Source organism: Colletotrichum abscissum (assembly GCF_030869225.1).
Source record: "Colletotrichum abscissum strain IMI 504890 chromosome Unknown Scaffold_18.1, whole genome shotgun sequence".
Taxonomy (NCBI): domain Eukaryota; kingdom Fungi; phylum Ascomycota; class Sordariomycetes; order Glomerellales; family Glomerellaceae; genus Colletotrichum; species Colletotrichum abscissum.
Window position 1 is genome coordinate 468727 of NW_026850076.1, and position 15197 is coordinate 483923.

At 51.9% G+C, this 15197-nt stretch overlaps 6 protein-coding genes across 6 annotated transcripts; 2 read left to right on the forward strand and 4 right to left on the reverse strand.

Moving 5' to 3' along the window:
• Positions 1–710: 710 nt before the first annotated feature.
• On the forward strand, positions 711–1831 carry CABS01_08151 (PAP2 superfamily protein; the record flags this gene model as incomplete). The annotated part of the gene is made up of 2 exons (XM_060541513.1): positions 711–800; positions 857–1831. 2 exons carry the CDS (start codon positions 711–713, stop codon positions 1829–1831), a joined length of 1065 nt encoding a protein of 354 aa, XP_060402317.1.
• A 2826-nt stretch (positions 1832–4657) lies between these two features.
• On the forward strand, positions 4658–5947 carry CABS01_08152 (pectate lyase; the record flags this gene model as incomplete). The annotated part of the gene is made up of 2 exons (XM_060541514.1): positions 4658–5457; positions 5524–5947. The coding sequence occupies 2 exons, from the start codon at positions 4658–4660 to the stop codon at positions 5945–5947; spliced, it is 1224 nt and encodes a 407-aa protein (XP_060402318.1).
• Positions 5948–6494: 547 nt separating this feature from the next.
• Positions 6495–7002, reverse strand: CABS01_08153 (uncharacterized protein; the record flags this gene model as incomplete). Its single annotated transcript, XM_060541515.1, has 2 exons — positions 6495–6697; positions 6750–7002. The coding sequence occupies 2 exons, from the start codon at positions 7000–7002 to the stop codon at positions 6495–6497; spliced, it is 456 nt and encodes a 151-aa protein (XP_060402319.1).
• Positions 7003–8225: 1223 nt separating this feature from the next.
• Positions 8226–10140, reverse strand: CABS01_08154 (aflatoxin B1 aldehyde reductase member 2; the record flags this gene model as incomplete). Its single annotated transcript, XM_060541516.1, has 4 exons — positions 8226–8534; positions 8583–8643; positions 8813–8876; positions 9117–10140. 4 exons carry the CDS (start codon positions 10138–10140, stop codon positions 8226–8228), a joined length of 1458 nt encoding a protein of 485 aa, XP_060402320.1.
• A 1517-nt stretch (positions 10141–11657) lies between these two features.
• Positions 11658–12721, reverse strand: CABS01_08155 (uncharacterized protein; the record flags this gene model as incomplete). The annotated part of the gene is made up of 2 exons (XM_060541517.1): positions 11658–12174; positions 12231–12721. 2 exons carry the CDS (start codon positions 12719–12721, stop codon positions 11658–11660), a joined length of 1008 nt encoding a protein of 335 aa, XP_060402321.1.
• A 679-nt stretch (positions 12722–13400) lies between these two features.
• Positions 13401–13565, reverse strand: CABS01_08156 (uncharacterized protein; the record flags this gene model as incomplete). The annotated part of the gene is made up of 1 exon (XM_060541518.1): positions 13401–13565. One exon carries the CDS (start codon positions 13563–13565, stop codon positions 13401–13403), a length of 165 nt encoding a protein of 54 aa, XP_060402322.1.
• Positions 13566–15197: the final 1632 nt, after the last annotated feature.

The following is a 15197-nucleotide window of genomic DNA, read 5'->3' on the forward strand; positions in this document are numbered from 1 at the left end:
CATCAGCCAAGCCTTTTTGGCAGGCCTTGAGTGGCTTTGAATCTCCGAGAGCTGCAGATGACCCCTGTCATCAACTTTAGTTCAGCCCCCAGCTGCCCCCAAAACTGTGCCTTTGGCGAGTGTCGCGCTGCTGTCTGGCCCGTCGAGAGTTACACCGTCGCACTCTCGGTGACGTCAAGAGGGACGGGAAGTGGCTTGGCAGCGCGTCGTCGCGCCTGGACTCTCGAGTCTCTTGGCTCTCTTTAGCGATGTGTTGTTTCTGTGCTCTCTTTGTGTGTGTTGTCTGCCTGTGTCAAGTACGACTTGCACTACGTATTGTCTGTTTTGTGGTGATGCAGCTGCCAAGGATATGATGAACATGGCAGTGATGGTGAGAAAGCGCGCTTGGCATATTACCTGGAGGTTTCCCCCTTCACTGCTTGGGCAACAACCTCGTCTTTCTCTTCCGCATGATATTTTGGTTGAGAGGACTCCATTAGGATATCGTCAAGACTCAACTCGGTGGATACACCACCATCCTCTTCCCCTCCTGGTCCCGAGTATCACCTAATAGCATCTATTCTCAGACCTCGAGAGCAACATTGCTTCTTAAGATGGCTCGCTTTAACCCTTTCGCACGTCGTCGGCAAGACACCACGACCCTTCCGACACATCGCAAAAGTAGCCAGGAGACAAGAGTCAATGATCACTGGCATGGAAAAGACTACAGCATGGCTCACCGGCCGCCCTTCATGCTCTGGCTCAAGGTGACATGGCTAGACATCCTCACCATGATCATCATGGGAGTCATCGCCTTAGTGGTACGCACCTTACCTCGCATCCGACCTCTGACATTCAGCTAACACCACATATCCAGGTCTTCAGAGCGCACCCGCCAGCACACCGAACGTTCCCCGTCACATTTGACAACGGCGAGGTCGTCTACCCCCAATTCGCGTACCCGCACATCCCGCAGTACATCCCCAGTCACGCCGCCACCGCCCTCGGCATCGGCGTGCCCATCCTCTCCATTCTCCTCTGCCAGATAAGGGTGCGCTCCTTCTGGGACATCAACAACGGCATCATGGGCCTGCTCTACTCCGTCATCGGCTCCACTGTCTTCCAGGTCATGATCAAGTGGCTTATCGGCGGCCTGCGTCCTAACTTCCTCGAAGTCTGCCAACCCGACATTAGCAAGGCCTCCCAACCGGGCGGGAACGCAACAGGCCTGGACGGGACGGGCTATGGAGGCATCATGTGGACGTCGGATATCTGCACCAGGGAGATGGACGGCACGCTCTCCAACGCGATGGAATCTTTTCCCTCGGGGCATACGACTGCAATGTTCTCGGGCATGGTGTTTCTGTATCTCTACCTCAACGCCAAGTTCAAGGTCTTTTCGAACCATCACACGCCCATGTGGAAGCTTGTCCTCGTATACGCTCCGATCCTCCTCGCTACCCTGGTCGGCGGCTCCCTAACGGTCGACCAGTCCCATAACTGGTACGACGTTCTGGCGGGCGCCATCATCGGGACTGCCTTTGCCTTTTCGTCGTACAGGATGGCCTACGCCGCCGTCTGGGATTGGCGTATCAATCATATTCCCCTCCACCGCAAGATGCCTTTGGACTTCAACCTTGAGGCTATTGGAGAGAATGGCGCGGTGGTCACACGCAAGGCCGGATGGGGTAAGAGACGCGAGGAAAAGAAAACTGGTCTTGACAGAATGGTTAGCAGGACAAGGTATACCAGCGGCAGTAGGGATACGCGAGGTGTTGGTGTGCCCCGTAAGGCGGTAGCATCTCACCACTCGAGAGGCGACCGGCGTCCTTCTGGCGAGGACATGGTCTAGTCGGTCGCCGACTCGTACCGCCGAGTGGGAGTTTTGTTTGGCCCAAGGAGTTACGAATGATACCCAGATCTGAGATTGAAGCAAGCGTGGTTCCCGATAGCGCTATCAACGATGGCACGAGAGCAAGCGCCATCGGCTCAGATACCTGCGTGTTTTACTTGCTTAAGGTACATAGTACTCATGATTAATACTACACAACAAAGTTTTATTCAAAGCATCAACAAATTTCGGACTTCACCTCCTAATCATTAAAGTCTGATCAGTTTCTCTTGGCTTGGCCAAGCTTCATAGACACGGCATTGGCTTTCGGGGCGCACGTTCATAAAATGTCAATGGTATCATATCGAACCTGACACTAACGGCCACGCTGGTCCAGGATTGTACATGCGGTGCGGCGTACTCGGCACCCGCGGCGCAACCAGACTGCTTCTTCATGAGGTAATGAAGGCGGGTGCCCACGTGCTGCCATGTCTTGGTCTGATGTAAGTCGTATTGATGGGACACAGTCAAGTCTGATGTTCTATGGGTCACTCGAAGTTGCTCCACTACCCAGCACTGCCATGTGTCTTTGCGTCCCAGGTGCGAGGTTGCAGTTGCGGTTGCGGTTGCAGGCTACTACTATCAAAGTTTAAAAATAGCTATAGCTCTACCTCAAACGTACTTACCACCAGCCGCGGTTCTCTGGCTCAGAAACACAACGGGAGACTGACGGGAGACCGGAGGTCATTGCCCACTGGGACGAGTCGTTCTAGTCTCGAACTTTCGCGGGAAGTTTGTGTGAGTTACCATGTGTATGTCAGTGTGCGTCAGTTGTCAGATTACGGATATGAAGCCGTTATGGGGTACTGCTGGTGCATGAGCTTGAACGCGAAAGCGCAAGTGCACCACACCGCAGCGCCAAACTCAATTCCGCAGACGTCACGATGGGTCTTCAACTCCTTTGAATCAGTTGAACTTCATTTCGCCGTTTGTCTCGTTATTTTCTCAGACTTGTGAGGTGGGAGTCTCGCACATATTGAACGGTTCTTTTCGCGAGTCAACAGGAACAAAATCATTGCCCCGTGGGCTGCTTTCGCATGAGTCTGTGGTGTCTTGGCGCGCAAAGCGTTTCTTGGCGGCCTGAACTCTATCACAAAGATGCATCAGTCAGCGGTTTTTTTGCGCTTGCTGCCCGCTCCAACTCACTGCCCCCCTGAGTTGCAGATCAGGTCCCAAAGAGTAGTCTTTCGGGGCGGGAAATCAGAGTTTTGCTACCTTACACTACGTGATTGAACTCTAATAGTGAGGCAAACAAACAACCTTCGGGAGGACTCCGTGCTCTTGAGTGAGCGACAAACGATGTCGAGCATCTTACATCGCCAATATCAAACCTTCCTTCGTCGTTGAAAATAGAAATAAGCCCGTCTCGGCGACTCTTTAAGCCTCAAAATAAGGTCGCATTGAGCCCAGCCAGGCGGATACTAGAAGAGGGCCTCCCGCAACCCCAGGCATGCTCCGCACAACCGAGACTCCGAACAGGAGAGAGATCAGTTAACAACATCATGTACGGACAGCGTAGCATGGAGCTTTGCCTTAATCTGGAGGAAACCCGACAAGACGCCCTCATCCGCACGGATAGCAACCGTCCCCGTGCCCGCCCCGAGATCTCCGGGATCCGTAGACTAATCGGCTCGCCCGACCTTGACCCCTTGACCGGATAGGAGTCAAGTAGATTGGCTCAAGCAACCCCACCACCTATGAGGGGTCCCCCTCCCCTCTTCTAGAAAGACCTGTCAGCCTGTCAGGAACGTCAACTCCTACTTGACATGAACCTTGGAGACGAGCAGCAAAAGCAGCAAAAGCATCTCAAAGAGGCCAAGACCATCCGGCCACCCAAAGGGCTACAAACTCAAAAATGCCCAGACCATTAGCAAGTTTGACATGTGATGTGCAATCAACCCGCCTCCGCTCTCCCACCTTGGCCTTATGTTAATCTTTCTTTTTACTGCGGTACACAGCCAAACTGTAGGTTATACCAGGTGATGGCTAACCACGCAGGCGGGATGAACTCTCGGATCATCTCCCGCTGGAGCTGCCATCCCGGACGGTCGAATCTATACCAGACGACCCATATTGCATAGCTGTTCCTGAATGAGTTCCACTTTGACATTCTTGCTAACACTGACCAGTTCGAACTGCCTTGTGACTGTCACTTCCTTCTCTTGTGCCTACCGTTGAGAGATGCCGCCGGTCCATGTCCTTTTTGGGGCAATGAAGCTGTGACCCTGACGGATTGAGCACATCAAATGTCCGTCCGTTCCGTAAAAGAAGAGGGAGAGTACTGGCCCACCTCTCACACAAGAGGTTGTTCTCTCTTGCTGATCTCATCAATATACGCAAGATTGTGGAGAGGGCTAGGCGGTCGTCGAATATATCCAAACATCTTGGCTTGTATCTGCAGGTGGGCTACCGGTGAGGTTTCTCCATACTAAATCACTTTGCAATTTACAGAGCACAGGGGCATGCTCAGATGCGAAGAACAACCAGGTTCAAAAGCCATTGACTACGCGACGCTGGTGAGCCTCAAGACAAGATATAAGACAGTCTTCTTCGTCCTCCGTTTATGAGCAGATCTTCTCTCCACATCAGGCTTCTCATCGCCAAACAAACATTCTCTTCACTCCCCTCCTTCAAACACACACCTTTTCTCCTACATACTCTCACTGTTTCATCTCATTTGTAGTTACTTGTGTTTCTTTCTTTTCTCACACACAAAGTCTGGTACTATCAACAACATCAATCTTAAACCCCCTAAAGACCACCCCCTTCACCGACACCATCATCAACATGGCGTCCCGGCTGGTCCTCTTCTCCCTTGCCGCACTGGCTGCCGCGAACCCCATCAACCCAGATGGCTACGAGCGGCCGGCCCGCCGACACGTCGGAGGCATTGGTCATCTCGCCCGCGCCGTCATGGCGCCTCAACAACCCCGCGGTGCGCCCGTCGAAGGTCCCGCTAGAGTCGAGATCAGATATGCCAACCCGGGTGACAATGGAACTTGCGAGGACACTCCAGACGTTGGATCGAGCGCCGAGAAGGCAAAGGATAAGAGCAAGGATAAGAGTAAGGACAAGAACAAGGACAAGAGCAAGGACAAAAACAAGGATAAGAAGAAGGGCGGCAGCGGCTCCGGATCTGGATCCGGCTCAGGCTCAGGCTCTGGTTCGGGCTCGGGCTCGGGCTCTGGTTCTGGTTCAGGTTCAGGTTCTGGTTCCGGATCTGGTGGCTCGGGAACTGGCAGCTCCGGTGGCGGTGGTAGCACCGGAGGCGGCAGCTCAGCCAACAACGGCACTCTCCCCGGTGGTGGCGGTGGTTCCGGCGGCAGCGGCAGCAGTGGCAGCATCGTAAAGACCTTCCCGACACCCGCCGGCACAGAGAATCTCTCCGCGGCGAAGACTATTTCCGGCAACTTTGACGGCGGCATGAAGCTCTATGACCGTGTCCCTAGCACATGCACGGGCAGCGAGGGCGGACAAAAGGACGCTGCCTTCATCTTGGCCGACGGCGCCACGCTCAGCAACGTCATCATCGGAGCCGGTGCTGGAGAGGGTATTCAGTGCCAGGGCAGCTGCAACCTCGTCAATGTGTAAGTCATCATCTTACCTCCAACAAAATCTTGATCCAAAGCCACAGACTAACACATGAGAAACAGCTGGTGGGACAAGGTCTGCGAAGACGGCGCCACCTTCCGCCAGACCAGCGGCACCTCCACGGTCAAGGGCGGCGGCGCTCGCGACGCTCCCGATAAGCTGTTCCAGCACAACGGCGGCGGCACGGTCGAGGTCTCTGACTTTTACGCAAAGAACGTCGGCCAGTTCTGGCGCTCGTGCGGTAACTGCAAGCAGCAGACTGCTCGCACTGCGGTCTTCAACAACATCTACGTCGACGGCGGCAAGACTGTGGCTCACTACAACGGCAACCTCGGCGACAAGGTTACCATTAACGGCGCTTGCGTCATTGGCGGTGCCACGGTGTGCAAGAACTCAAAGGGCGTCACTGGCGGTGGCGAGCCTGGTAATGCGGCTGATGATCCGAAGATCTGCGTGCAGACTGATGTCAAGACGTCTGGCTGCTAAAGATGTTCTTTGGTTATTGTTCACGGTGAAGAAAATTCAAGGAGGCTGGTTTGACTTGGTCGCTAGGACTCCAATGTCTGTGTATCTTATTCTTCTCTGTATACCACGCTTTGGGACTGGTCCTTTGGGATTCGGACTGGATGTCTCGGAGTCAAAGGTTCTGTTCGAGCTGTAAATACTTGTATAACTGCAGGATTTGCAGGTCAATCAAGCACATATCTCTTCATGTCCTGATTCACCTAGCGATGAACTTTTCCCACGATGGACTCGAGCGGTGGCCCTCCTGATCAGCCATCGAGAGTAACAGCGGATCACAAATTTCCGAAGTCCTGCGAGGGATTGTCACCTTTGCAACTGACTGCAACTAAATGGTATTTATTCATTTTGAAGAAATCTAGCAAGATTCTGGTGACGTCGTTGATGGTGACAGAATTGGTCGATTTGCACAAGATTCCTTGTCCATTTGGGTGCGGAGCAAGATTACCTCCAGCAACTAGACATCACAAGGTAATGATGCTATTAAGAAAACACTCTCCGGTCAGCCCCCTCAAATGGCAGCGGCTGCAACAGCCGCGGCAATAGGCGCCGCTGGCATGCTCCGCTTGACACGGTCGACAGCATTGATAGAATCTCCCTCGTCATCGTCGTTGTTGGGGTTGACGGCGTTGCAAGTCGGGTTGACAACGTCAGAGACGCCTAATCGAAGCCATGTTCCCACGTCAGCTACAGTATTCTTCGGCTGTAAACGAACTATTAGATGTAAGACATAAGGAACACCCACGAGACAGGTCTGCCACCGTACAGCCAGCGCTCGAGCCGCAGAGCACCAATCTGGTGAGGAGGATTCCCTTATCAGCGCAAAGGCACTTCAGATCGTTACTGCCACAGCCGATTTGCCCAATGACCTTGGTTAGGCAGCCGGCCGCACAAGGGCCGATTTTAGAGGCGAGGTCGGGGACTGAGGTGGCCGTGTTCCCGGGTGCGGAATCGGTCTGACTCTGTGCCAGTGCGAAGTAGGCGAGCAGCGCCGGGACGAAGACAGCAGATGAAAGCATGCTGGAGGTCGGTCGGATCGTTTGAAATGCGAGTGATACTGATAATGAGTTTTAATGTGTGAGTCGTTGAAGAATCCGAAGGCTATCACTCACTACTTTTTAAGGTACAATGGTTTAATGGCAAGTAGAAGATTTGACATATAATATTGTCTATACAAGCGGCCAAGGAGTCCGCTTTAGGCATCCGTATTCCAAACTCAAACCTAGGATTCGTTGTTTCTAAGATGTGTCATCCAACGAGTAGGATATGCATTGTCAAGTTTAATTGTAACGCCACAATGCAAGGTCAGACGATAGCATAGGTAGCTTTTACACATCTAGAAAATATAGTCTTCTGACAAGATTGCATGCACCAAATACGATCGGAAGATTGAAAAGGAGCAGATATTACATCCTACTGCCATCTAGCGCGTTCCGTGTATGCCTGCTTGAAGTATCTATCTCGCCCCTTACGCGCAACTTGGCCCTTTGCCGACCACTCTGTCATGGATCTAGATGCGGTTCATACTTAGATGCGGATGTAACTTGATTGTCACCCAAATCCTTCTCGCCTATTACCGTGCTTCAGACAGCTATGATTTGGTCAGCTGGTCATGAGGCAAAGGCCCCCGCGCCGCAGACCCCGGGGAAGACGAAGGCGTTGACGCTCGACTACTTTGTCAATTGAAACCGCACAAGCCGCCGAGCCCGGAAGGGGTACTGACAGACGCTGCTGTCGCATTTCCGCGAGGGATATTCAACCACCGATGCTCCTTTGAGGAAAACCTCATTGAGTCAAGCCCAGCTGAGATTACATAGCGCTGCACTGTTTACGATGTAACCAAGTGAAACAGTGAACCAATCAGAAAAATGCTTCAACCCACGGAGGTAACCAAACGGTCCAAGAATTATTCAAATTCACGATTCCACCTAATGACAATGTCAGCATAAGATGGATAACGGGTCCAGAACGGATCTGTTACGGATTCGTGTCCTAAATGCGTGTTGCAGTATCTAAATTAGATAGTACGGAGAACAATCAGCAGATCAAGCATTATGCCTGAGTAAATAGCGCCGAGATTTCTGCTGGATTGCTAGCGGTTGTCCAAGTTGAATGTGCCTGCAGGATTCATAGTTCAAATGGTACGACACTGGTTCAAGATGATGTAAGATTGATCGAAAAAAACTCAAGATTCTAAATATTCATGAACTCCTCATAGAACCACTATTGAGTTGAATACATTCTAGAGGTGATAAGGAGGCTCGGCACCCTGCATTATAGAGTAGACAGCAGTAATAGCAGCCGCCAGATCCTCGGGAAGAAGACCAGCTTCAAGTGTATTAAGTATCGAGTAGAGTTGCTCCACCTTAAAAACACCAAAGATAATCGCATCGCCATATGCTACATCCAAGTTACCATAGAATGCTATCCATCGCATGGCGGCTACGTGTCCGCTAATACCACACTTCTCCGCAAGCTTAAGGATCGTAGACACCGTAAAACGAACCAGAGGTTTCCGGTACATATAAGTATAGACCTTACCGATAAAGTTCTGTTGTCTCGTTAGAGTAAGTGAGATTACGATGGTATTGAAACTTACGTCACTCTTCCACCGGCCTGATGAAGCCTCGTGCCCTGAGAAAAGACCACCAGCTGAGGGACTGATAGAATGTGAGACTTAGTTCCCTGAAAAACATACTCGATGATATACCTGTATACATAAAATGTCATGTTATGCTTGCACAACAGGGGAAACAGCTCCTTTAACTGCAGGAACATCGTCTCGACGGTGGTTGTTTGAAGATCGCTCAAAGACTTGCCAATGCTGACCTCAAATTGAACAGGAACCCTGAACGATACATTGTGTAGGCAACGTTGACCGCCGCGCTGCTGCCTAGCAAGTAGTCTCATGATTAAGGTGGTGTTAGGACTTCATTGGGCGAGAGGACTGCGCCTCCGAAGTCCCATATAGCTCTTTAACTTCATTTGGTAAAGCCGTACTTCGCAGTACTAAAAACCATTACACAGACATACAATCGTTACGCAAAGCTAGTAATCATCTAACTGTCGATGACAGTGACCTCGTTCCCATAACCCGATTCCTTACCCACTCACCCCGCTCACCCATGCTCACCCCAGCTCACCACGTAAGAAGCGGCGGGGGATCCGGGCACACCTAGGCGTTGTATTGGCGGTTCCTTAAGGCAAGATTTCATATCATCGAGATCGTACAACTCATTCCCATAGTCTGAATCAGTCTCTTTCGCATCAGGGTCATCCTCGTCTTCTTCGTAATCTTCCTCATAGCCCTTTTGATAACTTTCTTCATGGCTGTCCTCTTCATATCCTTCCTCCTCCTCCTTCTTCTCCTCCCCTTGCTCCCTTTCTTCATCAATAAAGACCTGATTTTCTTCATGAAATGAAATGTGGTCTTCCTCGTCAACAAGAACCTTGTCCCCTCTGCCAACAGGGACATGATCTACTTCATGGAATGAAATATGGTTTTCTTCGCCAACAAGAGTCTGGTCTTCATCTTTTACAAGAGTCTGGTCTTCATCTTTTACAAGAGCCTGGTCTTCATCTTTAACAAGAGCCTGGTCCTCTTCGCCAACATAAACTTGATCTTCTTCAAAGTGCTCTGTTTTCACGTTTCGAAGGCTAGTGCTGCCGGACGGAAAGCTGTTCTCGTTTTTTAATGGTTTAGAGGTTTGACCCCTGAAAATGCTGGGCGTGGCTAATGGGGCGCTCTGGACCTGGCCTGTCTCTATCCTTAGACCCCAAATATTGGCCCATTCCGTGGTGAAATGGTGAGGATCCTTCCATCTGCTGGTGAAGACAGACGGGTTGATGATTTCCCTGTGCAGGGTCAACCTCAATCGTTCCCTGTCGTAGATACAGATGAATGCTGTACAGTGCTCATCGCGGATTTCGCCCAGAGCCGCGCCGTCCGCGCAAGCAAGAGAAAAGACTTCCTGCGACTTGGGGGGATATGTCACGTCCGGATATGGAAATGGCAACATTATGATCTTCAGCGGCCGTTTATTCCAATTGATGGTGCCTCTACACATCTGCCCGCCGGCTTGGAACGTGGCGAGGTGGTCGCATTCGAGACAGAGAACACCGTTGTGGATGTCGACAAGACCCCAGTTCTGGCACATGTTGGTCGACCAAAGCGAGAAACATACGGGAGTCTCAAGTGAGTATGTAGGTAGAGATGCTGGATCGACTGCTTGTCGGTCGAGGTTGAGACACCTTTGGAACGCGAACTTGCCACGTTCGGCCTCCTTCGCTTCCTGTGAATTCTTTCTCTCCGCTTCCTCTTCTTTCCGTCTCTCCTCGGCTAGCTAATATTCAAGTCCCTCCGGAGACTTTGCCAATTTGGCCAACCTGTTCCGACCGTTCTCATATCTCCTGATTTCATTGCGTCGGTCCTTGCCCTTGCCTTTAGTGACACCTTTGCCGCTAACTAAAGACCCTGACCGCCGCTCGAGGTTAAACCATTGCGGTTAGCCTCGCGGCTGTTGCCGGGTTTCTTAGAAACCATCGTGAACCAAGCTCAGAGACCTTGCGAGTCTTTGAATATGCACAAAGGTGTGGTAGCGCGATGTTGCTTGGGTGGCGATTCGGGAAGGGCGGGCAATTGTAGTGTAGGCGGCTCGATGATTGAGTAGCAATGAGTACGTAGAGAGGTGATTATCAATACTGCCCAAGTCTTATGAGAGACTGACAAATCATATATCGAGCTTGGTGGCCAGCTTTGGTGATGAAAGTTGTTGAAATCAAGGGGATGTGGCAAAGTGATGGGAGCTTCAGTGGCGTTGGCCCACGATGAGTTTTCACAGTAGGTGAGCGCGCATGCATCGTAAGAACGCCAACAGGGGTTGGCTGGGTGTTTGAAAGTTTGAAGAACAGGTGTATGAATCAGAGAATTTGCGAGACGGCAAGTTTCTTAGGCTAGGTTTGTCTCGACGAAGCTGATTGATGAAGTGCTCATTGAAACTATTTCAGGTAAGTTGAGTCGCGTCGCTACCTAAGCATCTATAAGGATGGACGCGTTTGGTGAAGTCATCCCCCCTGATCCCCTGACGGAAACCTTAATTAACCGTGCTCTCTCTCCCTTTAATCACGGTGCAACCACGTAAAACAACGCCAAACTCACTACGGAATACTATGTACGGAATAGGGCCCGGCCACTGGTCCCGACTGGCCGGAGTTGAGACCGGCGCATCCGAGATTTCTTCATGAGCAGTCTCCTCTGGGCTCGAAATGGATTGTGGAAGACTGAAGCCGTGTTTTTCCTATGAGCGCAATGTCAGGTCTTCACATGAAATACAAAGAAAACCCGACTTCGCCCAGCCTCCGCACGCTCAAATGCAGCCGCCATCTTTTCGAGCGTAGTCAAAGTATGATTGATTGGTGCCGTGAAATCTTCAAGCCTGGAAGTATCTGCTCAACTCAGTCTATCCACTTACAAGTATCTAACATTGAATTTCGTTCAAGATATCGTAGGAGTATTAATTGCCAGAGATGAATATGATAATCGTGGTATTAGAGTATGCCGACGACAACGCCGCTCAGAAGTGTCCCATCCCATCCCATCTCATTCTCATCTCATTCTTATCACATTTTGCTCGTCTCACTCACCAGTTTAACTCATCACCGCCTCGCACCTCTCTCACGTCCTCACAAGCCACGCAGCTTCAATATTCGCCTTCGGATCCGGCGCCCCCTTGGCACTCTTCAACCAGCAATAATTCTCATCCGTCCCCTGCTTCCCCGCCGTAACCCACGCCACACCCACACATGGCCCATCAGCGCTCTGCGTCGTGACAGCAAGTGCCGCGCACAGGTTCATGCAGTCTTCCATCCTCGTCAGCGGGATGTGGCCCAGGTCGTTCATGGGGTAATTGTTGCCGCACTCGCGCACGAAGCGCAGATTCGAGTTCGGCACTGTGTACGTCTTGTTCTCTGAACTAAGATCGGGGCAATTCGTTGTCGCTTCGCCCAGGATCGAGGAGGCTTGGCCTGGGAGCGGGATATAGGCGAGTGAGGTCGAAGTGGAGGACGCTGATGATGCTGTTGCTGAGGCGGATGCTGAGAGTGCTGAGGCTCCCGAGGCTGATGGCGATGCGGATGCTGCTGATGATCCGCTCGAAGCGCACGCTGATGGAGATGATGATTGCTCGAGTTTGCTGCTCTGGTGTCAGACTCTGTTGCTTCCAAAATTTGGCTGTTCATGTTCACTTACGCTTGGCACGTCTGCACATACGCCGCATGCGCCTGTGCGATCGTTCCCGCTGCAGCAGACGCCCCAATCGTCCCCAGAAAGAAGACCAACGCGACGATAGCTACCCAAAACGTCGCCACCGGGATGCCCCATATCCTCTTATTCTTCTTTGGCGGTATCCCCGCTTGGCTTCCGCCGTACCCCATTCCGGCCGTTGAATGTGCGGGGTACTGGTGGCTTTCGTACCCGGAGCCGTTGTGCTGATCTTGATCTTGGTACGGCGCGTATCCGCCTGGGACAGGTGCCGGTACCGGTTCGGGGGCGGCGCCCGGCGCAGGCTGGTAGTACTTCATGCCCGGTGAGGGCGAGGCCACCTCGAGGCCCGCATATTCGGCGGGCATCAATCCTGTCTGGTATTTTACTTCGCGGTCCGAGTCTTGGGATGCCTGTCTGGAAGCGATGTTGCTGTTGTCCGGTGCGACCAAGTGTCTTTCCGGTGAACTTGGTGGCATTGTTGAATGGAATGATGTGATACGCCCCTCGTCTCTGTCCACCACTAATCGACTCGATGGATAGATGCTTTGTGTATTAAGTAATGACTGAGATCAAGAGTGCCAAGTTGACCGTGACGATGTAGTGAAAGGGCACGAACTCAGAAGGCAAAATTTCTGAAGGACCACATCTCGAGCTGGTTCGGAGGGGTGGCAGCCAAGATATACACTTACAACACCCAGAAGAGAAGGACCAGCAGCAAGCAGATTATCAAGGCCCAGGCCCATCCTTCGTTGCCTTCATCAACCTTCAAGAGCAGGGGAGACGCACATGGCAAGTGATCCTCCAAGGCTCCGTAGACCGTGTTGAATGATCGACCTGTTGGAGAAAAGCAAGAATCAAGTCATGTTCCTCACCCTTGCCCGTCCCACTATGAGCGGGCAGCACCATTGACGCTCGTGGGCTTGGGAATAGGGACTTTGGTTTTCTCTTTACTCGAATCGAGCACTCCATATCGAAAAACACTTCCCCAATGGGAATAGCAGCATCAAAGCTGTGTCAATGGATCCCCCATCAAAGCTCGTAGGCAACGAGATGGTGTCCAGCGGGCAAGGTCATGATCCTTGGCGCTGTTGCGCCCGCTAGCTAGGGGGTGCGGAAGGGCGAAAAGAAGATGACCTGGTAGGCCTAGGCAGCCCATTAAGGCGGTCGAATAACTCTGCCAGCGGCCGTGCACTTGGGGAGGTTGAGATGGCAGGGCCAGCGAGATGCAAGTGAGATTTGGAACTTTGCCTCTCTCCCTGGCTCCCAGTCTCTTACTGACACAGTCGCAGTAGAGCTGAGCTGCCAATGGCACCCTGCCATCTCATGTAGGAACGGCCTCATCAACTCATGCTTTCGATAGACTCGTATCAGGGCTGCAGAAAGATGTAACGGTAGCCGCCAAGCCCATACTTCCTGAGGGGAAGCCCTGGCCTAGTCTAAGCCACTGATCGCTGCGAAATTGCCGCTTGAGGCACTCGCTATAAATGGCCCGGCTGCCAACGCAGTCTGCGCGGCAAACTGGTCAATCACAGCATATTACAGAGTTTCATCGCCAGCTTTGAGGTCGAGTTGCTCGCGGCCAACGAGACCTCCTCCTCAACCCATCAGATCGGAAGATGTATTGATTCCAGGTGCTCGGGAAGTTCAAATACCAATAATGATGGGGTTGTAGTCACATACGAGAACCCAGCAGTCGATTCCTCAGAAACCACACGACAGACCTGAACGATGGAGGCCAACCCTGCAAACCTCAGCGAGTCCACCGTTCAACGGAGTTCACATCCGACATGCTTAAACAGATGTCGACATTCACTTTTCATACTCTCCACTTGTCTACTTTACCAAGGCAACAGCCAACAACGCTAAAACGAAGAAGCATCTCCTCACTTCCTACCCAGAACCCTCTCCCAGCGCGGAGTTGACGTCGTGTTCAAGATGGAGCCACCTGTACGGAGTAAGGCCTGAAGCAAATCCTCCAGGCAGAAGGATTGCAGCCGCAGCCCCCGGTAAAGTGACAGCCAAATTTCGAATTGACAAATTTCGGCTGCAGCCTCCGTCAGAAGAGGACAGGGGTCGGCCGCCGCTGAGACTTGAGACTCGCTGAATTGTTCGTATCCGTGCTCCGTAGGGCCCGTACTTCCGGAGGTCTTCGGGGCCAAAACTGAATTCTAAAGAGTACGAATATTTCATTCTTATTTCGACAATTCAGGGCTGAGTGAATTTTGCGAACGATGTACCGGGCTGCCGCGGATCTACCCTTGCTTTGTCCATGTCCACTGTCCGCCTCTTCTCTGTAGACTTACTGCCAGTTAATTTGAAGCATGATTCGGCTCCTCCTTTGAGAATCGATATCACAGGCATTGGGGGCGGTAACATCTTCCACATCGCATCATCACCTCCATCGCTCACCCACACATAGCTACAGCAATTGGGACGTCATCGAGCCTTTCCGTCAATCCAGGGAATCAGCCCAACTACCTTTCCCAAAGTTCTCGCCCGCAGTGGCCCAAGCCATCCCCGATTGCCACGCGCAGCAGCGCAGGAAGGTGCTTGAAAAGGGACTTTGGTTCCCAATGGCCCGGCTCTGGGCTCAGTCTAACCACTTTTCAACCACCGAAAGCTTGAATCTCGAAGCCGTAGCTGCGTCTCCGCCCATTTTCTGCCCCAGTGAGATCTGCAAACACCATCCCGTACATGGTTGTTGATGATTCGAGGTAATCCCATCAGCCCAACTACGGATACAAGTGCTTGTGGGTATTCTGGGCAAAGTGCGAGATATCCGAAGGAGCAAATCATGCATGCATGACACCGCGGGGCCGCCCCCGGGTATGTTGCGATTTTTGTCGCTGGTTCTCGCAGACTCTACGCCTGTTTGCGCAAGACATTTAGTATGTACTGGGTTTTCTATTCCTTTTCTTCTTTTTTCTCTCTTACGATGTCATTGCGGTACTT